This window comes from Oncorhynchus keta, chromosome 23 (genome assembly GCF_023373465.1).
Source record: "Oncorhynchus keta strain PuntledgeMale-10-30-2019 chromosome 23, Oket_V2, whole genome shotgun sequence".
Taxonomy (NCBI): domain Eukaryota; kingdom Metazoa; phylum Chordata; class Actinopteri; order Salmoniformes; family Salmonidae; genus Oncorhynchus; species Oncorhynchus keta.
The window spans coordinates 46193973-46220612 of NC_068443.1; the positions used below are offsets into that span (position 1 = coordinate 46193973).

The 26640-nt window shown below is 42.6% G+C and overlaps 1 protein-coding gene across 7 annotated transcripts in view; it reads left to right on the forward strand.

Moving 5' to 3' along the window:
* The window catches only part of retreg1 (reticulophagy regulator 1), a 66509-nt gene extending 40396 nt beyond the window's left edge, over positions 1–26113 (forward strand). For 2 of the 7 annotated variants that reach the window (XM_052477328.1, XM_052477334.1), the window contains 7 exons: positions 15206–15332; positions 15822–15906; positions 18124–18246; positions 18343–18413; positions 21364–21487; positions 21678–23220; positions 23263–26113. In XM_052477328.1, coding sequence (XP_052333288.1) covers positions 15206–15332; positions 15822–15906; positions 18124–18246; positions 18343–18413; positions 21364–21487; positions 21678–22204 — 1057 coding nt within the window. In that variant the 3' untranslated portion in view covers positions 22205–23220; positions 23263–26113. Of the gene's footprint in view, positions 1–8756; positions 8878–9039; positions 9260–15205; positions 15333–15821; positions 15907–18123; positions 18247–18342; positions 18414–21363; positions 21488–21677; positions 23221–23262 lie in introns of all 7 variants that reach the window. The other 5 variants (XM_052477333.1, XM_052477329.1, XM_052477330.1 and 2 more) reach the window with 5 other exon arrangements.
* The last annotated feature ends 527 nt before the right edge of the window (positions 26114–26640 follow it).

The following is a 26640-nucleotide window of genomic DNA, read 5'->3' on the forward strand; positions in this document are numbered from 1 at the left end:
AGTGTAGGATACCAAAGGCAGACAAAGGTAGATAGAGCCAATGCCATTTAGTAGCAGTGGAGAAAAAGATACTGAGGTACAAGGACATGACATTAAGGGCTTTTATAGGCTCAGAGAGATCACGCAGGGTTGAGCCAGTGTCTTTTAAATGTTTTGCTCCACGTTGAATGGAGTGCCAGGATTTTCTAGGACTTTCCCCTGAAGGGGTTTACCCATGACAGTCAATACCACTGTCCCACAGAAGTTTCGTTTGGTCTGTCCCTTTTGGTCTACCGAGGAAGATACGATCACTGCATTACAGTACAAAAGCTGGATACCGTAATACAGTGTGTATTGCCTCGTGAGCGGCGCATTGTATCCTTTGAGTTGACCAATGTTTTGACAATGTCTTGTGGGTGTTAACTTGGAACCAGTCTTTCTCCCTTGGGTTTCCCTTAGGAGTGTTTTCCCAAAAGGAATTTGCCCGGTACCAGAACGCTTGACAAAAGTGTTTACCAGTAGACCACATCCCATACTAGGGCACTGTACTTAAGCAGTTCTAAGGAGCAGGGCAGTTTTACAGGAAATGGTGAAACCTTTATCAGGATTCATTGCCTCACAGACAAGCGTTCCGTCATATGTGCGGCCGTTACGGTTTCCCTGGAAACCTGTCTCCCTGGGAAGCACGTGCCTGGAATGTGAGAGGGGAATAGCAATCTGACCTTTCTTGACAGAGGTATATGTCAGACATGGCGTAAATTTGGTGGGGGGCTGGGGGTGGAGTTCAGGAGATACCCTACCCTGGCCTGTTGCTCTTTTCCTGGTTGATGAGTGAGAGGGGTCTGGAGTAGGGCTGGGCGATATGGCCAAAATATAATATCACTATACTTTTTAAAAATGTCGGCATTTCCTCCACTCATTTGAGGTCATTTCCACACTGCCACGTAGGGCTGCACGATATGGTCAAACAATCTAGGCCTTATTTTTTTACTAAATGTTGCAATTGTGATTTTAGAGCAAAACACTTGGGTGAACTGTTGGAATCATGGAAATAGAATGATTATTCTAATTCTATACTTAGAATATAATAGTGGGCGCTTTGAATACAGTGCTGTTTGCCACGACAATGAAGGAAAATGCCAGGAGAAGTTATTGTGACAGGGTAGGAACCAAAGTGTTAATAAGTGTTTCCTAGTGGACCCTATATTCTTTATCTTAGCTACTTCATGTAGCTAACATAATGATGCTTTGCGTATTCCTCTTTGATTTAGAAGATACTGTTGCACAGACAACATGCTGATTTAGGTCTACACCATCACTGGTATTATCAGGCTGGATAGCTAGCTACGTTTGCTCTGACCTAGTACATTTATTAGCTAGCTAGCTAGCCAGCTAACCAGCAATTAGCATTAGCGGCTAACACGATTTAGGCCCAACTTGCTAAGAAAAGACAAACTAGCTGTTTTTTTTTTCAGATGTAAGAAACACAAACTAATAGTGTCATTACAGACCGCTAGAACATTAGTTGTTTTATATATATATATATATATATATTTTTATACTCCGTAAGTGACAGGGGGCGGGGCTAGGTCTGTGTGGAAAGCGGCATGGAGAGAACTGCGAGAGATGACTCAAGTAGCGGAGTAAACTATAAAACTATTACAAACGGCGTATAACATTTAACAATCCAAACATTCAAATACCGTTATAAAAGGTCATGTAAAAACTCAAACCGGTCCGTGCATCAATACCGGTAAAATACGGTATACCACCCAGCCCTAGAATGGAGCTTAAGGGGGAAGCAGGCAAAGGGGTGCATTAAGGTGGATATTTGAAATATCTCTGCAACCAAAACAAATGAGAAAGGGACAGCTGTGTGGGGGTGGAAGGTGGGTTTGGGAGAGCGGATAACGAGCTGGGAAAGGACACTGCTCAAATAAACTTCAGTTAATAGATGTCCTCAGCCTGCCAAGGAATCCTGTGTTGCGCTGACTTTGAAAGCCTTTGAAAGCCTTTTCCTTGAGAGCTGAGGTCCAGCAATGCCAATTCTCCAACATCTGTCAAACGCTCCCACGACAAACAAAGAGAGATTTTCTGAACGGCATGCTGGGTAATGTAGTTTTATCTATAATCTTTCACCTGCTCTATGCCTTGGAATTGCCTTGAAGCGAATAAAGTGTGATACAGTTGTCAGGCTTTCCAGCGTCACATGGGGGATTTCATTACGAGCGGCTCGTAGAGCCCGACCTACTTTCCTGTCGTTAGAAAATGTCAGATTAAAGGGGTGGAGATTTGTAAAGAGTTAGGTAGTGTTCAGTAACCGCATCTGTCAACGCGATTAGTGTTTAAGGGCACGGTGTTAGGGTTCTTGGGGTCATAGCACTTTAGTACCTATTGCCTATCCACTATCCTACTCCTTGAGCAAGGACACCTCGAGAGATGGAGAGACCATTCAAGAGAGTAGACCATGCAAATCCTGGTAAACCCAAACAGATATACAGTGCCTTCAGAAAGTATTCACACCCTTTGACTTTTTCAAAATGCGGTTGTGTTACAAAGTGGGACTAAAAAGGATTTCATTGTCATTTTTTTGTCAACGATCTACACGAAATACTATAATGTCAAAGTGGAAGAGAAATACACATGCGCCCGAACACAACAGGTATAAAACACGTGTAGGTAGACCTTACAGTGAAATGCTTACTTACAGGCCCTTAAACAACAATGAAGTTTTAAGAAAAATAAGTGTCAAGTCAAAAAAATAGATAAGTCAAAAATAATCATTAAAAAGCACAATAGCGAGGCTATATACAGGGGGTACCAGTACAGTGTCAATGTGCGGGGGCACCGGTTAGTTGAGGTAATTGAGGTAATATGTACTTGTAGGTAGTGTTAAAGTAACAATGCATGGATAATATACAGAGAGTAGCAGCAGCATAAACGAGGGGGGTGCAAATAGTCTGGCTAGCCATTTGACTAGCTTTTCAGGTGTCTTATGGCTTGGGGGTAGAAGCTGTTAAGAAGCCTTTTGGACCTAGACTTGGTGCTCCGGTACCGCTTGCCGTGCGGTAGCAGAGAGAACAGTCTATGACTAGGGTGGCTGGAGTCTGACAATTTTTAAGGCCTTCCTCTGACACCGCCTGGTATAGAGGTTCTGGATGGCAGGAAGCTTGGCCCCGGTGATGTATTCGGCCTTACCCACTACCCTCTGTAGTGCCTTGCGGTCAAAGGCTGAGAAGTTGCCATACCAGGCAGTGATGCACCTGTCCAACTTTTTGAGGATCTGAGGACCCATGTCAAATAATTTCAGTCTCCTGAGGGGGAATAGGCTTTGTCGTGCCCTCTTCACGACTTCTTGACATCTCAACCTGCTCCACTACAGCCCCGTCGATGAGAATGGGGGCGTCCTCCTTCTCCTGTAGTCCACAATCATCTCCTTTGTCTTGATCACATTGAGGGAGAGGTTGTTGTCCTGGTACCACATGGATAGGTCTCTGACCTCCTCCCTATAGGCTGTCTCATCGTTGTTGGTGATCAGGCCTACCACTGTTGTGTCGTCTGCAAACTTAATGATGGTGTTGGAGTCGTGCCCGGCCATGCAGTCATGAGTGAACAGGGAGTACAGGATGGGACTGAGCACGCACCCCTGAGGGGCCGCCGTGTTGAGGATCAGCGTGGCGGATGTGTTTGTTTCCTACCCTTACCACCTGGGGGAGGCCCGTCAGGAAGTCCTGGATCCAGTTGCAGAGGGAGGTGTTTAGTCCCAGGGTCCTTAGCTTATTGATGAGCTATGAGGGCACTATGGTGTTGAATGCTGAGCTGTAGTCAATGAACAGCATTCTTACATAGTTAATGAACAGCATTCTTTTATCCAGGTGGGAAAGGGCAGTGTGGAGTGCATCATCTGTGGATCTGTTGGGGCCTTTCAAATAACTTTATGGCTACAGACGTGAGTGCTACGGGTCGGTAGTCATTTTACTCACATCGGCTACGGAAAGCGTGAGTGTGAACAGCTGAAGCTCTCATGCATGTTTAAATGTTACTTGCCTTGAAGCGTGCATAGAAGTAGTTTAGCTCATCTGGTGGGCTCGTTTCACTGGGCAGCTCTCGGCTGTGCTTCCCTTTGTAGTCTGTAATGGTTTGCAAGCCCTGCCACATCCGACGAGCGTCAGAGCCAGTGTAGTACAACTTGATCTTAGTCCTGTTGCCTGTTTGATGGTTCATCGGAAGGCATAGCGGTATTTCTTATAAACTTTCAGGTTAGGGTCCCTCTCTAGCCTTTAGCTCAGTGCGGATGCTGCCTGTAATCCATGGCTTCTGATTGGGGTATGTACGTACAGTCACTGTGGGGACGACATCATCAATGCGCTTATTGATGAAGCCAATGACTAATGTGGTTTACTCCTCAATGCCATCGGAGGAATCCCGGAACATATTCCAGTCTGTGCTAGCAAAGCAGTCCCGTAGCTTAGCATCTGCTTCATCTGACCACCTTTTTATTGATCAAGTCACTGGTGCTTCCTGCTTTAATTTTTGCTTGTAAGCAGGAATCAGGAGGATATAATTATGGTCAGATTTGCCAAATGGAGGGTGAGGGAGAGATTTGTATGTGTCTCTGTGTGTGGAGTATAGGTGGTCCAGAGTTCTTTTTCCTCTGGTTGCACATTTAACATGCTGATAGAAATTTGGTAAAACAAATTTAAGTTTCGCTGCATCAAGGTCCCCGCCTACTAGGAGCGCCGCCTCTGGGTGAGCGTTGTATGCTGTCATGTTAAGATTTCCCTTCACTGGAACTAAGGGGCCTAGCCCGAACTATGGAAAACAGCCCCAGACCATTATTCCTCCTCCACCAAACTTTACAGTTGACACTATGCATTGGGGCAGGTAGCGTTCTCCTGGCATCCACCAAACCCAGATTCTTCCTTCGGACCTCCAGATAGTGAAGCGTGATTTATCACTCAGGAGAATGCGTTTCCACTGCTCCAGAGTCCAATGGTGGCGAGCTTTACACCACTCTAGCTGATTCTTGGCATTGTTCATGGGGATCTTAGGCTTGTGTGCGACTGCTCAGCCATAGAAACCCATTTCATGAAGGTTCCATCGGACAGTTATTGTGCTGACGTTGCTTCCAGAGGCAGTTTGGAACTCGGTAGTGAGTGTTGGAACCGAGGACAGAGTATTCTTCTGGAACAACAACGGCTGAGCCGGGAAGTAATAGGCCACACAAGTTCACAGAACGGGACCGCCGAGTGCTAAAGCGCGCAACGCGTACAAATTCTGTCCTCAGTTGCAACACTCACTACCAAGTTCCAAACTGCCTCTGGAAGCAACGTCAGCACAAGAACTGTTCGTCGAGAGCTTCATGAAATGGGTTTCCATGGTGAAGTAGCCACACAAAAGCCTAAGATCACCAGGTGCAATGCCAAGCGTTGGCTGTAGTGGTGTAGAGCTCGACCCCATTCGAAACGCATTCTCTGGAGTGATGAATCACACTACAGCAATCTAATTTTATTGGTCACATACCCATGGTTAGCAGATGTTAATGCAAGTGTAGCGAAATTCTTCAGCTTCTAGTTCCGACAGTGCAGTAATATGTCCTGGAGGGTAGGTAGTTTGCCCCCGGTGATGTGTTGTGCAGACCGCACCACCCCCTGGAGAGCCTTGCGGTTGATGGCGGTGCAGTTGCCGTACCATGCAGTGATACAGGCCGACAGGATGATCTCAATTGTGCATCTGTAAAAGTTTGAGGGTTTTAGGTGACAAGCCAAATTGATTTAACCTCCTGTGTGGGTGAACCATTTCAGTTTGTCCGTGATGTGTACGCCGAGGAACTTAAAATTTTCCACCTTCTCCACTACTGTCCCGTGATGTGGATTGGGGGGTGCTCCCTCTGCTGTTTTCTGAAGTCCACGATCATCTCCTTTGTTGATGTTGAGTACGAGGTTGTTTTCCTGACACCCTACTCTGAGTGCCCTCGACTCCTCCCTGTCTCGTCGTTATTGGTAATCGAGCCCACTAGTGTTGTGTCGTCTGCAAACTTGATGATTGAGTTGGAGGCGTGCATGGCCGCGCCGTCAGGGGTGAACAGGGAGTACAGGAGGGGGCTGAGCATGCACCCTTGTGGGGCCCCAGTGTTGAGGATCAGCGAAGGGGAAATTTTGTTTCCTACCTTCACCACCTGGGGGCAGCCCGTTAGAAAGTCCAGGACCCAATTGCACAGGGCGGGGTTGGGATCCAGGGCCTCAAGCTTAATGATGAGTTTGGAGGTTACTATGGTGTTAAATGCTGAGCTGTAGTCAATGAACAGCATTCTTACATAGGTATTCCTCTTGTCCAGATGAGATTGTGCAGTGTGGTGGCGATTGCATCGTCTGTGGACCTGTTGGGGTGGTATGCAAACTGAAGTGGGTCCGTAAACACACCAGCCAGCTGGTATGCGCATGCTCTGAGGGCGTGGCTAGGGATGCCGTCTGGGCCAGCAGCCTTGCAAGGGTTAACACATTTAAATGTCTTACTCACGTCGGCCACGGAGAAGGAGGGGTGGGCCGGCAGTCCTTGGTAGCGTCGGTGGCCATGTATTATCCTCAAAGTGGGCAAAGAATGTGTTTTAGTTTGTCTGGAAGCAAGACGTCGGTGTCCGTGACGTGGCTGTTTTCTTTTGTAGTCCGTAATTGTCTGTAGACCCTGCCACATACGTCTCGTGTCTGAGCCATTGAATTGCGACCCCACTTTGTCCCTATGCCAACATTTCGCTTGTTTGATTGACTTGGGAGGGAATAACTATACTGTTTATATTCCAATTCATCTTTCCATGGTTGAATGCGGTGCTTTGCGTTTTCAGTTGTGTGAATACCGCCATATATCCGTGGTTTCTGGTCAGGGTAGGTTTTAATGGTCACAGTGGGTACAACTTCTCCAATCCACTTCCTTTTAAACTCACTCATCTAGTCAGCATATAATTCAATGTTATTCTCTGAGGCTTCCCGGAACATTTCCCAGTCGGCATGATCAAAACAATCTTGAAGCGTGGATTCCGATTGGTCAGACCAGTGTTGAATGGTTCTAGTCACGAGTACATCCTGTTTGAGCTTCTGCCTGTAGGAGCAAAATGGAGTCGTAATCGGATTTGCTGAAGGGAGAGTGGGGGAGGGCCTTTTATGCATTGCAGAAGTTAGAGTAGCAGTGTATTTCCTGCGCTCATGCTACAGTCAATGTGCTGAATGAATTTAGGTAGCCTTGTTCTCAAATTAGCCTTGTTAAAATCCCCAGCTACAATAAATGCAGCCTCCAGGATATATGGTTTCCAGTTTACATAGAGTGAAGTTCCTTGAGGGCCGTCGTGGTATCTGCTTGGGGGGATATACTCGACTGTGATGATGATCGAAGAGAATTCTCTTGGGAGATCATGTGCATTTCATTGTAAGGAATTCTAGGTCAGGTGAATAAAATACTTGAGTTCCTGTATGTTGTTATGATTACACCATGAGTGGTTAATCGTGAAGCATACACCCTCGCCCTTCTTCTTCCCAGAGGGATGTTTATTTCTATCGGTGCGACGCATGAAGAAACCCTGTGGCTGTACCGACTCTGACAACATATCCCGAGAGAGCCATGTTTCCGTGAAACAGAATTACAATCTCTGTCTCTCGAAGGCTACTCTTGCCCTAATTTCGTCCATCTTGTTGTCTAGAGACTGGACATTAGCGAGTAATATACTTAGAAGTGGTGAGTGGTGTGCACGCCTCCGAAGTCTGACCAGGAGGCCACTCCATCTACCCCTTCTGCGGCGACGTTGTTTGGGTTGGCCTCTGGGGTTAGATCTAATATCCTGGGTGGTACAAAGGATCCGTTTCGGGAAAGTCGTATTCCTGGTCGTAATGTAAGTTGATGTCACTCTTATATCCAATAGTTCTTTCCGGCTGTATGTAATAACACTTAAGATTTTCTGGGCTAACAATGTAAGAAATAATACATAAAAACAATCAAATACATGATTTCCTAAGGACTCTAAGGACTCGAAGCGAGCCGACCATCTCTGTTGGCGCCATCTCAGTTGGCGCCATCTAATTGACACCATCTGGCATTCTGACAGACAAATCTTGGTTTGGCGGATGCCAGGAGAACACTGCCTGCCCCAATGCATAGTGCCAACTGTAAAGTTTGGTGGAGGAGGAATATTGGTCTGGGACTGTTTTTCATGGTTTGGGTTAGGCCCCTTAGTTCCAGTGAAGGGAAATCGTAACGCTACAGCATACAATCACATTCTAGACCAGTGTTTCCCAACCGGGGGTACGGGTACCCCTAGGGGTACGTGGGCAGTCCCCAGTTGGTTTGTGGAAAGATTTTCAAAAATTTTAAGGAAAAATATTACCCCACAAAAAATATATTAAATTTAATTCAATTTGAATAGGCAGAAAAACATTTACTGAGGTCACTGGTGTGAAATCTCTAGTGTGACATCTCTAGTTATTTTATAGGCCTAGTTTTTTTACTTTACTTTTGGGGTGTGAGCAATGCTCTGTCTATCTGGCCTCTGGGTGATCGCCTGCCCGTTGGCTCAATGTTTGATCCTCTGCTCATGCCAAGCGCACGTGATCCTTTGCTCCATGCACTAGTGTGCCTGCTGCGGTTATCCTCACAGAAACTATGATGCTGATGAACTTAAGTCTGTACCATTGTCATATAACACTGTGCCGTAGGGACGATGACAATGGGCGCTGATATTATTTATCAACTGGTGAAAAAACGATAATAATTCCGGCCCATTTTCTCTGCAGTTTGACGAATCGACTGATGTCAGTGGGGAAGCCCAGTTGATTGCTTTTGTGCAATACAAAGACATTTCGGAAATGAATGAGCACATTCTGTTCTGCAAGAAGCTAACGGGGAGAACTACAGGTGAGGTTGTGTTTCACGTTATTGACAGCTTTTTCTCAGAGAACTATCTGGATTGGAAATCCTGTTTTCCTGTGTGCACGGATCATGCTGTATCAATGCCTGGGAGAGTGAAATTATGAAATGCCCACCTAAAGAAGGTAAATCCCACTCTATCATTCACAGAGAGGCATTGGCTAGCAAGAGAAGGAGTCCTGAGTTACATGATGTTTTGAAGGACAAAGCGACAGTGATTCACTTTATCAAGTCCAGGCTTCTGAATCACCGATTGTTTGAAAGGCTCTGTGATGACAGCGGGACTGAGCACAAGCAGCTACGGCTTCACACCGATGTCCGTTGGCTATCCAGAGGGAAATGCTAGCGGCTTTTTGAGCTGCGTGGGGAAGTAAGTGATTTTCCGTCTGAGCAGTCACGCCCCCTTGTGTCTGTGTTTGAGGACGTAGACTGGAGATCCTGCCTTGCCAATCTTGCTGATGTGTTAAGCGAACTCTGCAAGGTAGACACACGAATCCTAAAAATGTTTGACAAAGTGTGTTGATTCAATGAAGAAGTTTAAACTCTGGGAGAGGAAATGTGAAGATGGGGAAGTAAGTTGTTTTCAGAAGCTTTACACCTCTTTTAACAGGTGATGTTGACAATAGTGCAAATAGTAAGCTCCCATTTACCTAAACTCAACAGTGAGTTCAACTCCAAATTCCCTGACATTGAAACCAAGTCTGCCAAACTTGACTGTGTGCGTCAACCACCTTTTTATCAAATTTACAGCAAATCTAGGAATCACGCCGGTTGCAAACTGTTCTAGACGATTCTGTGCTTCCAACTTTGTGGCAACAGTTTGGGGAAGGCTGTTTCCTGTTTCAGCATGACAAGACTCCCGTGTACAACGTGAGGTCCATACAGAAATGGTTTGTCGAGATCGGTGTGGAAGAATTTGACTAGCCTGCACAGAGCCTTGACCACAACCCCAGCATGAATTGGAACGACTACTGCGAACCAGGCCTAATCGCCCAACATCAGTGCCTGACCATACTAATGCTCTTGCGGCTGAACGGAAGCATGTCCCAGCAGCAATGTTCCAACATCTAGTGGAAAGTCTTCCCAGAATAGTAGAGTCTGTTAAAGCAGCAAAGGGGAAACCAACTCTATATTAATGCCCATGATTTTGGAATGAGATGTTCAACGAGCAGGTCTCCACATGGTTTAATACTTATTGTAAGAAGACATTTCAGATTTTCTTTTTTAATACATTTGTAAACATTTAAAAAAAAACATAATTCCACTTTGACATCATTGGGCATTGTGTGTAGGCAAGTCACACAACAAAATCCTTTTTAAATTCAGACTAACACAACAAAATGTGCAAAAGGTCAAGGGGTGTGAATACTTTCTGATACGGATCATAACACATTTATTCATGTGACTTACAGTTTATAAAATGTGTCTAATTAAAGTTTCCCTTTAAGTTATCTGCATTTGATGCTCTACACCACGATTGCCTCTTTGCTATGTTTATGGCCCTATCTGGTTCAAGACTACCCACTTTTAAATTAAGGCGGGAGCCTCAAAGCAGTGTTAAGTGGCAAGGATGATTTATTTTTAAAAAATCACCTTTTATTTATACACTTAAGTGCATTAAGAACAAATTCTTATTTACAATGACGACCTGTCAAAAGAGAATCTGCCTGTCCTGGGGCGCAACCAGATCTTGATGGTGACTGTAAGTAATTTCACACTGCCAGTGTCCAGGACAGCTGCTTTCACAAGACATGTGGCCTCCGCCAAACACTTTAAACTAACATTTTGCCATTGTTATTTAATCTGACAAGCCCCTGTCTGACACCCCCCAATTCTAGCTGTCCAACACTGACCCCGTTGAAAGTTGACCCACAGATATAGTCCCTTTGTCACTGTCCTTATGCACCAGCAGGTGGTATCACCAGAGAGTACCTTCAGTGTGTATGCTGACTATGTGCAGGGTCAGTGGTGCATGCCAATACCAGTGTCATGCCAAAATTGACTGTATCCCACAAGTTAGATAGCTCTCTCCATGGTGACCATGGTGCTTGCCTACGGAGCTGTGAGGGGAACGGCACCTCAGTACCTCCAGGCTCTGATCAGGCCCTACACCCAAACAAGGGCACTGCGTTCATCCACCTCTGGCCTGCTCGCCTCCCTACCACTGAGGAAGTACAGTTCCTGCTCAGCCCAGTCAAAACTGTTCGCTGCTCTGGCCCCCAATGGTGGAACAAACTCCCTCACGACGCCAGGACAGCGGAGTCAATCACCACCTTCCGGAGACACCTGAAACCCCACCTCTTTAAGGAATACCTAGGATAGGATAAGTAATCCTTCTCACCCCCCTAAAAGATTTAGATGCACAATTGTAAAGTGGCTGTTCCACTGGATGTCATAAGGTGAATGCACCAATTTGTAAGTCGCTCTGGATAAGAGCGTCTGCTAAATGACTTAAATGTAAATGTAATACTAAAATAGCATACTCTGAGTTGTCCTGATGTTAGGTCCTGATGAGAAAAAGGGGGTAAAAAGAGTCATCCTTATGTTAGGTCCTGGTGTGGCTATGCCATATGGCTGTGGGCTACACTAATTCATTTAGCAGACAAGATTTGCTTATAATTCCGTGGCATTATTTTATAGTATGAAAAAATACAATTGAACAAAGCTGAATAAAATATAAATATGTTCTCCACAATTTGAGGGAGTGTGCACGTGCTGCTATTATGTGTTGAGCGGTTAACAAAGATATAGGTCCTCCTATATGCTGAATTTAGTTATTTATGCAACTTTAGTAGTTCTACAAACGTTGGGCTATATGTTTTGATTTGTAATACATTGTAAGGCTGCATGATGAGACTCTAATGATGATTTGAAAAAAGTCACTTGAAATACATGAGCCCTGCTTATTTTTTTGCATAAGCTGTACACACTCTAATCGTCTCTCATTCACAATTTGACAAGCACTTAACAATGCCTCGAATTTCACGTCGGCATCCCCTTTGTGGCCGTAATGCGCCCTAAAAAAATCCCATGCCTTTTGATGCCCGGAGTGCTGCTTTGTGCCCTTCTCCCTGAGTGTGCTCCGCAATCCGAAGCATTTCGCACTCACATGGCTCTCTATCATGTGATCGGGTCTTTCTCACAGGCTACAAGTGAAGACACACATACGGGACGCAATTTGCGCGCATCCTTATCCCATTCTGAGGTGCATATTGAAGATACTGGAAGAACGTTCCACATTCCACATCGTCAACCAACAAGACGAGTAGACCTAACGAACAACGAAACCACTAGCCTATGTCAATCTACTATCCCCCATAGTACATAATTCGACTCATTCTATTCTGTGCGAGAAATAAATATTCCAAACATAGTCTGGGACAGTTGTGGGATGCGATAGATCCCAAATTAATACAACCACTAGCATCAAAACGTTTTTAAGCAATGTGGCTGATGCATCAGAACGTTTATCTTAAAATGTTGATAAACTATTAGGTTATTTCTTCACATTATAAGCGCAGCGATGCACACATGGTAAAATGCTATAAACGCGAATGTTCCATTAGCAGAAAACACCATTATCAAAAGTGACCGCAAATGCAATCCTTTATTATTTAGTATATGTAAAGACAAGATAAATAAAGAATAGTCTCATGGGTGACAATATTAGCTTTACCACCGGCATCACACGTGCTTTTATTATGAAGGTGCATTTTTATGCTGAAAACTTGAAACTCACACACTGCCAGGCTCTATACCCCTTGCAAAGTGGATGAATGTGCTTAATTTTAAGAAGTTATTTGGCCACTTTATTAAAACATATAGGCCTATGGGCGAGGCTACATGAGGTGTGCTATGATTTGAAAAAGTCGCAAAACTGTAGCTCAGTTGGTAGAGCATGGCGCTTGTAACGCCAGGGTAGTGTGTTCGATTCCCGGGACCACCCATACGTAGAATGTATGCACACATGACTGTAAGTCGCTTTGGATAAAAGTGTCTGCTAAATGGCATATATTATTATTATTATATTAAAAAGGCATTGTTTCTTATGCTTAGGCATCATTCACAAGTGATAATATATCATTCACAAGTGATAAGCTAATATTGTCACCCATTAGACTATTATTTATTTGTCTTGTCTTTACATGTACTAAATAATAAATGTATGAAATTTGTTTTGATTTAGAATGGACCATTATCATGCACCTGTCTTGAAACGGGGCCAGGGGGAAAATACATGTCATCTATGCACTTAAATAGCGAATGGAGGATGCTTTTCCGCGTGGCTCATTTTCATGCTAGTCAGGCAGGCTATACTCCTGTTGTAAAGAGAAGCAATTTGTTTAATATGAGGAAAGTTGAGAAATAAATATAGCAGACCAAGCCTATAGAAAGATGATGGGATCCTCGTTTTCTCCCGCAATTACAACGCCTGTAGAAATGTTTCGCAACATGAATTCACCGGCTCTCATGAAGTGTTTGATTTAGATTTTTGATTCCATTTGCATTGATGAGTACCAGGCAGGTAGCAAGTTTTGTAGGTTACTAATGACCATCAGCATCATCAGAGCTTGGAGAAGCCTAATTACCGTGGAATTTGATTGCCTTCATTGACTGCCTTCATTCCGGTGTGGCCGGTAATACGGTCACCACAACAGCCCTACTTACTTCCCCGATGTTTTTATGCGACAAAAACAAACAGATAAGTTTGCTCTCCTGCTCATCCCCTTCCCCAACTCTCTCTACTCAAGCATTATTCATTTTGTTACACACCAAAGAAGTACTCACCTTTACCTTCACTGGTGTATTCAACCCTCTAGGCACTGAACCAAACTAATTTACAGAGCAGCGAGAATGTTAATGGCTCATTTCCTGTAACAACTACAGCAATTTGTGTATATTCTTCAGCAATGTGTGTTATAAGGTGGTGATTATTTGACTGAAGTTTAAAGGGGTAATCAGCCCAATGTATGATATGTACACATTGATTCTTTAAGCTCATGAGCGTTAGTTCAACTGTCGTACCCCGTCAGAACATTGTTTTAGCTTGTTTTACTCTGTTTCTGTTAACTAAATAAATGTAAACAAACACTATATAGCATCAAAATATGATTAAAACTATACATTTTATATGGATGGTCAGTCCTTGCATCCATAGCTCCGTCTATGAATTTGAGAGTGGTTACATTTCTCAAGCTCCATCCCTCAGCTTTTTTACTGGAACAGGAGCGGGGAAAACACTGTTATTGTTTCAACTGTTTCAACATAAATAGCAGCAAAGGCCGATTTGGACTACATCTCATGGTGAATTACAAAGCAGCTAGCACGCTAACAGCTAATTTCCAATAACAATGCTGGTTTTCAAATCACGGTAACAACTGACCCTGCAAATGACCCTTGAAGTGTAAGGTTGACATTTTCATGGTGCAAAAGAGCAAAGACCAAACTCAATCTTTGCTCTTATGCACCATGACAATGTCTCTGTCAGACTTCGAGGGTCATTTGTTACCAGTGTTGTTACCTGAAGTGATCCATTAGCATGCTAGCTGCTTTGTAAAATACCCTGAAACATATTACAAATTGGCCTGCTATTTATGTTGAGCTGGAACCAATGGGGGTTACCCTAGTTTCTGTCTGTTTCTGCGAGTCCGCGCTGTCCACCATTTACATTCTGACAGATACCAAGGCCCCCAGCTCCATATCCTAGCATGTCGTAGCAGGAAAGCATGTGACTGTAGGGCCTATAAAGTCACCTTTGATGACATGTACATTTTAGTCATTTAGCAGACGCTCTTATCCAAAGTGACTTACAGTAGCAATTAGGGTTAAGTGCCTTGCTCAGGGGCACATCAACTGTTTTGTCCCCCACGTCGTCAGCTCGGGGAGATTCGAACCAGTGACCTTTTTGTTACTGGCCCAATGCTCTTAACCACTAAGTTACTTGCCGCCCATACCTTATAGTATATACTAGAGCATGTGACGATCTAATGATAGCCCAAATGGAGTATGATACAGTTCTCATGTTGGGGTGCTAACCTTCCCGTTTACAACTGTTTCTAGAAGGGGTGCTCATATGACCCACATGCTACTGATTCAACTCTGTGATGTTGGTTTGATACATTTCTATGACTGTGCCAACAACTAATATAATATATGGTACTGACATGCTACAAAACTCCTGATACCAGATTTGTCTTTTTTTAATGTTATTTTACTCATCCTTTATTTAACCAGGGAAGTCGCAGGATGGTTTTACCACATTGCTAGCAGGAGAAAAGAGGCTGTGCTTGATCATTCTAATTCTCTCTGACTCTAGCTGGGAGATCATTGATGCGGGCCAGGACAGCAGATCTGGAGCTGGGCTACAGGTCACAGACTCCTGGACGAGCTTCAAGCTCTTTCTGCAGGAGACCTCCTCCTTCAAGCAGCAGAATCCAGGCAAGGTGAGGCAAATGTGGTTTGTAATGCCTGATGCATTATTTTTATATGACTGGATATTCAGTATTAGCCTCTAATCCAAATTGAAAAGTATGATTTGATAAACTCAATTTACCTCGATTATTTTCGATGCAGCCCCGACTCCTGCATTGTATGTCTCGTTCTAAATCAATTATAAAACTTGAGTCCCTTCTCTCCTCATCCTTGCAGCAATGTTTTTATCTTGTTATATCAGTCACCGACAGTCACTCAATTAGCCATGTCAGCTAACAATTTTTAGCGAGCTAGCTAAACTTGTAGTAATCATGGCCAAATACTGACCTGGCACTCAGGGCACGTGCCCAAGGGCCCCAACCTCCAGGGGACCCACATTGATTTTGTTAGTCCTTCTTACTCAGCTCTTACCAAATCTTGCTTAGGGCCCCCAAAAAGCTGAAGCCGGCCCTGGTTGCAACCTAATAAATGTTGCTCTCTTTCCTTCTTCCCCATCTTAGTTTTGCTTGCTGGTCTGCAGTTTGTGCACCTTTTTGGCTGTCTTAGGACGCTACATTCCAGGTGTTCTCATCTTATATGTTTTAGGTAAGTTGTTGGGATCACCATCTTTGGACAACTAGCCAATATGTAAGGCACAAAATAATCTGGAGAATGTGTTGATTCAAACTGATGTTTGAGATTATGAAATGTCTTTATAGTGGAATGTTACAACTTGTGAACCCAGCTTTAGGAAGAAGTTGACATTCAATAAATTGTCCTCCTCCAATTCTGCTGAACTATGGTGGTTAACATTTGACATGCAGTATCTTTGCTTCATCCTATGATATTGATTCACTATTTTAAAGGATTAATTTATTACTGCTGATTTATCATTCACTTGAAGTATGCAAGTGAAGTGCTTTGTCCAATGGCTTACTAATGACTCCAAAAACAAAATATTCAGCTCTCTAAATACCTCGGAGGATACACGCTAGTGTGGTGGAATATTCTAATCAGGTAAGAGAGACTTTGTAATTTCTTCAAACAATCGTATTTTTTTCAATATTAATTAATTATTGCAATAATGAGGCTGGTCGACCCAACACCTTTGAGTATTGGACCTAGAGTCTAACCTTTACAGACAATGCTGTTTCTTATATACACTAAGAATGCTTAGTCATGGCTGGTTCCAACTCTCCCATGCAGATTGGGGGGCACCATAAACCACTTTGGATTTATCATCTGCACCCGGTGCCGTTTCCCAGATGCAAGAATGATTAGACACTATCAATTATGTTCTACTCCCCCAGGCTATCCGTGTCTCGGTTACACCCACCACATCTTATCTACGGAATGCCAGCTGTAGGTTTTTAGGATCCTCTCAGTTCACAAAGACATTTGACGAGAAAGTACTCATCAAAGCTATTCAATGCATAAACAGTAAAACATAATCTTGTAATATGTCTTTCACATTAGCCTCTTTCAAAGAATTTAATGGTAATTCCAAATGGCCTCGCCCAGAGGTTGTGTAAGGAGGTTCCTATCCTAGTTTCCCCTACAGTTTCAGAATTTTCCAGGATTGACATGGTATTGTGGATCCCTGGAAATGCTGTCCTTCCGTCAGTCTCACGCCGCCTCCAATTGCGCCAGTTTAATTCCCCGCCGTCAGTAGTTCCACACACTTGCTACGTGCGACATATATGCATGTAAATGGCTCCTACTAGGGCTGTGGCGGTCATGAAATTTCATCAGCCGGTGATTGTCAAGCAAATAACTGCCGGCCTCATGGTAATTGATCGTTAATTAACATAAATGCATTTACCATCTCCTGTCTTCCACGCATAGCCTACAAGCCACTGATGCAGACCTTTGGAACACCTACATTTTAAAAAGTCTAATAAATCCATGTAATACATATATGCCAGTTAGGCTCTAAACCTGTTGTAAAGCTGATTTAATGTGCATAATTCTAAGACGTTATTTGGCCACTCTAGTTGTGAAACAAACCTTATAAAAACATATCGGCCTGTGGACTAGGCTACATGAGATGTGCGACTATAATTTAGAAAATTGTTTTAAAAAAGGCATATGTTTTTTTTTGCCTTACTGCACACCAGCTGGGCATCATTCACAAGTGATAATATATCATTCACAAGTGAAAGGCTAATATTGTCACCCATCAGACTATCCTTGATTTAATCTTGCCTTTACATATACTAAATAAAATATGTGTGAAATTAGTTTTGATTTAGAATGGACGATTATCATGCACTTAAATAGCGAATGGAAGACACTTTTCCATGGTTCATTTTCATGCCAGCCAGGTAGGCTAATATTGTACTCCTGTTATAAAGACAAGCAATGTGCTTAATATTAGGAAAGTTGAGAAATAAATAAAGTAGGCCTAGCCTATAGATAGCTGATGGGATACTCTCCTTTTTAATAGAGGCCATCACTCTGTTTTCTCACGCAATTGCATAGCCTACAGGAATGTTGCGCAGCATGAGCTCATGGGCTCTTATGAAGTGTTTGTTTAGATTTTTGATACATTTGCATTGATGTCAGAATGATTAGAGGGACAATAGAGTGCTGAGTACCAGGCAGTTAGGAAGTTTTGTAGGCTACTAATGACCATCAGCAGCATCAGAGCTGGTAGAAGCCTAATAACAGTGATAAAGCGGTCATGTGGAATTTGATTGCCACCATGACTCGTGACTGCCGTTGTGGCTGTAATCCGATCTCCATAACAGCCCAAGCTCCTCCATCTGTTAACTATGTCGCCCCCATATCCCCCCCCACCCCCCGGTCTCCCTCTATTATTAGTGCTGGGAGTCTTCCTGTGGCCACTGATGACAGCGCATGACTTTGGGTTGTGGATGAAGCCAGTTCTGCAGAAGCTGGACTTCGGACTGGAAAGATTCCTTCAGAAAATCAGAGAGAATCATGGTGACTAACCACTCCAAGATCGCTCACACCCACACACCCATGCACACACAATAATAACAGGTCCACAGATGGTTTATTCTGTGTTTTCTGTTTCAGAAAAGAGACTCCTTCTGGCACAAGCTGACCGGGAGAGTATTGAAGCCGATCTGTCCTCCCTTTTCCCCAAGGTTGGTTCATCCGTTGCTGTAATCTAATTAGACATTTGTTGACAATCATTGAAATTCAATGCTCATGATCTATATCTGGGTTTCGCAATAGTGGGGTTAGTTAGTTGAAAAGGGAGGAAGAAGGAAGGAACCATTTTTGAACTGGGAAGGTTCTACCAGATCATGTCCAATAAGAACACAGATGTCAAAACATTTGGCTATGGGGTGCCCTACTGATCATGATCCAGATGATCTAGCCACAAAAAAACTCTGGTCCCTAGTTATGACCTCGTCACCTGACTCTGGGCCCTAATTATGACCATGTGACCTGACAAGGAAAAGGGACTACAATTTTACCAGGCCAGGTTCAGAAGGGCACATCGTAGCAAATGTTGTACAAAGGAAAAGTACATACAGTGGTTGCTCCACCAAAAGTTTTGTGATTATGCTGCGGCACATTGTAATTTGTTTACACCACGGGACTTAGAAGTAATTTGTGGTTTAGTACGGTACCCTGCATCACCACTTCAATGCTCCAGACCAGCACAAGGGGGAGTTAGAGCACTGATTATGCTTTTGGGTCCTACTGTGTCTCTAACTGACAATGAATGGGCACATAAACCTAAATAGAAACTGATAATTGTTCACAACTTCAGTATTACTTTCAAAAACTGTTGTTGCACTAGGTTTTTATTATTTTATTTTGTTATGACTATTTTGTTCTTACTCTAGTAGTGTAGTCCACTCACGACCGGTCACGTTGTACAGCACCTAAGTGGCGCAACAGTCTAAGACACTCTACAGATGCTGGTTCAATACCCGTGCTGACCTTGACTGGGAGACCCATGAGATGACTAGGTTTTTGGTTTCTCTCCCTCTAAAAACATAAATAAATCATTCTAAATAACAAACTGGCTTTACTTACAAATTAGTAACAATGTCTCACCCCATGTTCAAGAATGGCCTTTTTCTCGCTCATTTTACATGATTTAAAAATGAATGATCTCCAAAATATTTTTAAACAAAGCTATTATTATTATTAATTTAGAATAATATAAAAGCCCGTTGGATATTCTCACAGATATATTATTAACCCTGTTATTAGCAGGACAATATATATTGGTCATATTGGTAATGGCTCCCGAGTGGCACACTGAAAGCGCAAGGTTCAAGGCACAAGGGCAGGGGGCATGGGGTGGGCCATTGCACTAATAATGGCTCTGACTAGGGAAACGTTCCCGCTGTTCTTCGTGCCAGTTTGCACGTTCAAACGAAAACAATGTAACTAATAATGGCATCTTTATGCTTTCGTTAATAAAATAATGATAAAAATACTCTTTCAAAATGCCAATGTTTATTTAGTTATGGATCAATAACAAATTACTATGGGAATAAATGTCACGGAATTACAGAAATATTGGAACAAAGTAGGATAATGAAGGTAAGCAAATAGTTTCTTACTGGAAAACACTTTTTCAAATACACACAGTCACGTTGTACAGCGCCATTATGGCTATTAGCAGGTAACTGGACAATAGACTTTTCTAGAAGGAGGGTAGGGGGAGAATTCTATCGTCAAATATATTTCTTCAGTTACATTGGCTGTGTCTCAACTGGCCGTGATTGGTTGCAATCTTTATTCAGATTACAATTGCTCAATTTCATTTTTTTTAAATGAAATAACCTCAAATATCGTTATATATTATCAAGTTGATGGCACGGTCATATAACGGCACCTACATAAAGCTGAGTGGCTCAATCTCATGGCTTTGGATCAAAATAAATAAGTACTAACATTCTTTCTGATAGTTTTTAATAAAGAAATGTTTTGCTTATCCTTACTTTGACACCATGTACAGTATTATAACAGGCCATTATGGGCTATTAGCAGGACAATATACCTTTACCAACACCTCTCTGTATTTTGATACTTTGTGCATGGGGCCTCCCCAGTGGCGCAGCTGTCTAAATCACCGCATCGCAATGCAAAATGCGTTTCTACAGATTGGTTTTAAATTAGAATCCTCCAATCCTCTATATGTAATTATTGGGGGAGAGTCACGTCATATTATATACTGTAGACCTACCGTAGGCAACATGAGTCTCACTAGTGTTGCGTAACATGCTGTTAAAGGTGGTGTAGGTCTTGCTTATTTAAAGAGCATATTGAAGTTAGAAACAATAGAATTTGAAGCAATAGCCTACAACTATTTCAGCACCGTTTCACTCTGCTCTGAGCCAAGCATTGGGACTGGTCTTGATAAATCAATGAGATTTTTATTTTGACTGAATCTCCTTTTGGGTATTGGTTAGACTACAATTGTGGTGTAGAAATGTTATGCTCTTAGTGTAACCTTTATTTAACTAAGCAAGTCAGTTAAGGACTAATTCTTATTTACAAGGACAGCCAACTCCTTCCTCCCCATCGGGGAATTGAAAACCGGTCTCCCGCGTGCCCGCATGACACGGGATTCTTTAGCTAAATAGCCAAGTACTCCCGACCATCACGTTGTACAGCACCATATTTTCTGTTTCATCCTAACGGAAACCCAGAGGGTTTTTCGTTTTAAATGGAATAGAAACACCATAATATTAATAAAATGAATTAAGCAAAATGTCTTAATCAGTCCCATATACTATGTTCTTACAAAAAAAGGTTTTAAATTCTCTAGTACAGCCACTATTGAAGGCTACCAAATGCTTTTCAAAGATGCCCTCTGGTGGTCAAACCAGCACGAACTAGCATTAATGGTACCAGTGGTTGGCACTTAAATAACATGCCATAGAATTCTACGGAACCACGCAAGCTGTGCTGCAGTATGCTGCAACTTTTAAAGGACAAACCACTGTACTGTATGTATCTTATTTGACTGTTCAGGAAGTAACTTTCTGTTTCCAAAAACAAATGTCCTACGAACATTACCCAGACAAAAAAGTAGGGTCCTAATAATGTTACTGTTTCTTGCAACAGTTGGACTCCACAGTTTGTAAGGAGATGTCGATATCGGATACAGAGGCCTCTGATGTAACGTGGACAGACAACGGAACGTTTAACCTGTCTGAGGGACATACGCCCCAGACTGAGAACTCAGATGGTGAGTGTTACTGTGTGTGTGTGTGTATTCCATTGTGAGTACATATGCAATATTCCAAACATTTAGGATCAAGTGCCGTGACAAGTATTTTCAATTGTGTGATCGCTTTTGTCAACTCAAAATGTCACCCTATAATACAAAGTAACTGTAATTCACATTAACAACATGGTTGTTTTTATTTTTCCTGTAGACCTAGACAGAGAAGAACTATTCATAGGGGGCCTCCCGGAATTCCCCTCCTTGGACAACGGCACCAATGGGGAGGACGATGACGACCTGAGCATCGGCCTACCCACACCCCCTCCCCAACCCCAGCACAGCAGAGCCAAGGGGGGGTCCGTGCCCCCGCTCCAGGGGGACCCTTCCACCCAGGCCATGGAGTTTGTCCACAAGATGGCGGGCAATGTCATTGCAGCCGCTGCCACCGCTGTCATTCAGGAGAGGCTGGAGGCCGCCATCGGTAGCACCATACCCACAGACCCCCACCCCAGGTCCCTGCTGTTCCCCAACCCCACGACACTGCTGCCCCTGGACCTGGCAGAGGAGTCGTCATCGGACAGCGATGTGGAGGAATTTGAGCTGCTGGACCAGTCCGAGCTGGAGCAGCTGGAAGGGGAGCTGGGCCTTGGGGCGAGCGCAGGAGTGGCGGCCAAAGAGCCCAAAAAATCATTGTCTTCTTCCAGTGGCTTCTTTTCAAAACTCCTGGGCCGCCATTGATTAGAGCAGGGGTGTCAGGAGGATGTGGTGCAGTTCTAGTATGGGGTTAGAGGATAGAGGGCACATGGAAACAGAGAGAGGCCTTGTTTGGGGGGTGGGGAGGATAGGGGTGCAGAGACTGGGGGTTTGGCGAAACAATATGGTGTTGCATTCTTTTTCCAGTTGTACTAATAATGAATATTCCGGCATTACATGATCGATATGTTCGAGAGCGAAAGGAAGGGAGTGTTCAGCAAGCATGATGCTATATGGAGCTGTGGAGTTGTCAGGGGGCTGTGTCAGTGTTGGTGTGGTGAGATTGTAACTTTTATTTAACGATTTTCACATCATCAACCTGTAGTAAAGTTATGGGTAGGAATGGAATGTGGTGGTGTTTCTGATTTGCTGCCAAAAGGACAAGATTTGTGTTTTGTTGGTTAATTTCTTCAACAGATGATCAGGTCTATATAATTATCAAACATACATTAGTAATGGAAAGGAAACACAGACTTTTTGTTTAAGTATTAAAATACTAATTTCAGTAATACAATTGTAGGCAGAAATTGATGCAGAGTACAGTATATGATAGTTCTCCCCAAGTTCTGCAAAGTGTCTAAGAGATCCTGTAACTCATCGCCTCCCCAATCCCCCTTACATAACTTTCCCTAGCAACAACATTTTAATAAATCTAACCTCCCCTCTGACAGCAGGAACCATCTTATCAGCAAGTAAAATCTCAGATGTGGATTTGACCAAAATCACAAGTATAGAGTCATAACAAGGTGAACGAGTCTAAGCATCTTCTGAGAAGGGACTGGTTTCATCAGGTCTGTGGCAGCCTTGTGTTCTCAGAGAACCAGATAACACAGGTCTGTGGCAGCCTTGTGTTCTCAGAGAACCAGATAACACAGGTCTGTGGCAGCCTTGTGTTCTCAGAGAACCAGATAACACAGGTCTGTGGCAGCCTTGTGTTCTCAGAGAACCAGATAACACAGGTCTGTGGCAGCCTTGTGTTCTCAGAGAACCAGATAACACAGGTCTGTGGCAGCCTTGTGTTCTCAGAGAACCAGATAACATAGGTCTGTGGCAGCCTTGTGTTCTCAGAGAACCAGATAACCACGGTGGGATCCAGACAGGAAGAGTCTGGAGTCTGACACTTCTGATAGTGTCTGAAGGGCACAACACTCAAAACAGATGTTAACACACACACACACACACACAGGTCTCCTGAGGAGACCTTACAATTTATCATAACATAATTTAATGAAACCCTATAAAAGGTATGAGGCCTTGGTTTAACCTTCTTTAGTTTCAAGATTCATACACTGGCCGATTGGGCCCATTCAACTCCATCACCCATTAATCTACAGTACAGCTTAATTCGACCAGACCTACGACAACGCTGACAATCATCTGTGCTAACAATGGAACCAATTGTACAAACCCATACTGTTTGTGCATATTGGTTCTTACTGAAGCACAAGTAAGGTAACAAATCCTGTAGTTAACTGGAACATGCAACGATGGGATGACAGATAATAGTAAAATTATATTTTGTATATTTTTTTTTTCTTTTCGTTTTTTTTTTAAATTTTGTATATTGTTCACGGAGTCATAATATAGGTGAGGGACTTCACATTTTCGACATGCAGTAGGTCTCACGATATTATGCTAATTATTATGCTAATTATTATGCTAATCTTTTGACCTTTAACGGATGTTCAGTAACACTTTTCTAAAAAAGAGATATTCCTCTCAAATCTAACATAAAACCTTATATTTTGAGTGGAACATCCTTTTAAAGTTCATTGTCTGTCGCACACCAGAAATAACATGCACAAGCACTTACAATAAACTATTCCGGAAAAGGACATGGGGGGAACAGAGGGTTAAATACACAACATGTAATGATGGAATTGAAAACAGGTGTGTGGGAAGACAAGACAAAACAAATGGAAAACGAAAAGTGGATTGATGATGGCTAGAAGCCCGGCGACGCCAAACGCCGAACAGGGAGAGGAACCAACTTTGGTGGAAGTCGTGATAGTGGCTGACATATGACTGACACAAGAATGTTGTAATTTCTCTTTGAAAATTTTGTGACAAACCATTTATAAGTTCATTGGGCACTGACTTTTTTTTCCTGTCAATGTTTCCTTGTCTGGTGACTTTGTCAGGACAAAGTAATTGAACTGAAATAGCACTTGATTCATTCTGCTTGTGAATGGTTCATCAGTCACAAACTAGTGTTATGTCAGTGTTATGACAGAATCCATGTCAGTCAGGTAGCAGTATTATAAAGCTGTTATAGCTCTCTATACTTCAAGCAAAGTGTTGCTCCACATTTTATTTGTACTTGTACCTTATTATTTGACAATGCAACTAGGCACTTTGGACATAATCACTTAGTAGTGACCGTTTTAAACTTCATGCAAACAGAATGTAAGATCTCTTTCGTTGGACATGAAAGATTCACCATAACAACTTGCACGGTACATGATTGAGGTTGTCTGTCGATCGCAAAGAGGTCATTTAGAAAATTCACCCCAAAATGTTTAGGTGGGGATATGCACCTGCAAGTTGCCATTGTTACTGTGTAATTTGTTTTAAGTTAATGTTCGCCTTCTTGAGTAAAGTTGAAGGGCTAACTGAGCTCAATATGTCATAAGGAATTGACCAGGCCCACAAATTGGGGAAAACAAACATTGTTTCCTATTGACCCCCATTGTAAAAGAGCCAACTTCGTCATAGATTTTTTTGTTGTGCCGAAAAGCTGTAACCAGGTCAAAAATCCCGACCTACGGTTCGCAATGCTCCCATGTAGGAAAATAGAGCCTGGGAGAAGAGCCCTTTGGCTTCAGGCTATTCGGCATCAGAGAGTGGGAAATTGTGGGGACCCGGTGTCAAAGTAGGCTACACGTACCTATGTGTGTGGAAAACATTTAATGACAGATAAAGACATTATTTAACTTGATTAGTATAGTCTGTTTGTAGCTACTTGTAGCTGTATAGTCCATTTGCTTGCGTTTTTGGTATTGGCTAGCTTAATGTTTCGGTCGTAGCTAGCTAGCACTCACTCTCACGTGGCTGCTAGCACCATAATGAAAAGGGGCATGAAGGAATTCCTATAATATGACCTTCTAAGTAGTGAGAATGCTCGGGAGCAGGCAATGTTAAAAATGAATCTTTAGACGTACTTTTCTGAAATGTAGTTTTGTAATTGACTTAAGACAAGCAGACAACAAGAGAAAGGTCAAGTTGTTGCTGTGAGCCAATGGGGTAACCTAGGTAACCACCATTTTTTTTTGTTGCCAACAGGCAGGCTGGGCCTGCTGCAGTTCTATCTAATACCGACTGGGACTATCCAAACAAAATAATAAAAGTTATCAGACCAGGCTTGTGTTTCCGATGATTGACAAGGGTAGGAGGTACATCCTGGGGGAAAATATATTTCATATTGCGCAACACTTAATTGATTATTGAATATGCCAATAATAAACCCCTGTGCTAAAAACAAGATTGACAACATGTAATAACCATTAATTCTTGATTCTCCATCATTATAGCCTGCCTTTTTCTAAATATATGCTATGACTGTCAAGACAAATATATGCATTTTACACCACGGATAATGAACATATAGCATATAATCGGGAGTTTAAACAAGCCATTTATTGATTAACAATAGCCATGAGTTATTATGCATTCTGTTCGCTATCATGTCAAATCATGGCAGTATGTGATTGCCTTACAGTGACAAATCCACTGAACTGTGTCTTTAAACTGCTCAATAGTTTCCTCACATTAGAAAGATCATCTTACACACTTGTGAGTTGTTAGTTATTTGTCTGAAGTGAAGCATAATCAAAATGTAGTTGTATGTAAATGATCAAGAATATTATTAATAAAGTGTGAAAATGTAACACCTTGTGATTTCTCTTGTGTGTGTGAATTCTCCTCAGAACAAGCCACACATTTCTATAAACTTGTATTTGTGTTTTTTGTCAAGTACACTAAAATGCTTAGCTTGCAAGCCATTCACAACAATGCAGTAGTCAATATCAAAATACTAACAAAAAAATAATAATAATAAATAAATATATATATACAGTACCAGTCAAAAGTTTGGACACACCTACTCATTCCAGGGTTTCTTTATTTGTACTATGTTCAACATTGTAGAATAATAGTGAAGATGTCAAAACTATGAAATAACACATATGGAATCATGTAGTAACCAAAACGGTGTTAAACAAATTAAAATATATATTTTTTTAGGTTCTTCAAAGTAGCCACCCTTTGCCTTGATGACAGCTTTGCACATTCTTGGCATTCTCTCAACTAACTTCATGAGGTAGTCACCTGGAATGTAGTATTTCAATTAACAGGTGTGCCTTGTTAATTTGTGGAATTTCTTTCCTTCTTAATGTGTTTGAGCTAATCAGTTCTGTTGTGAC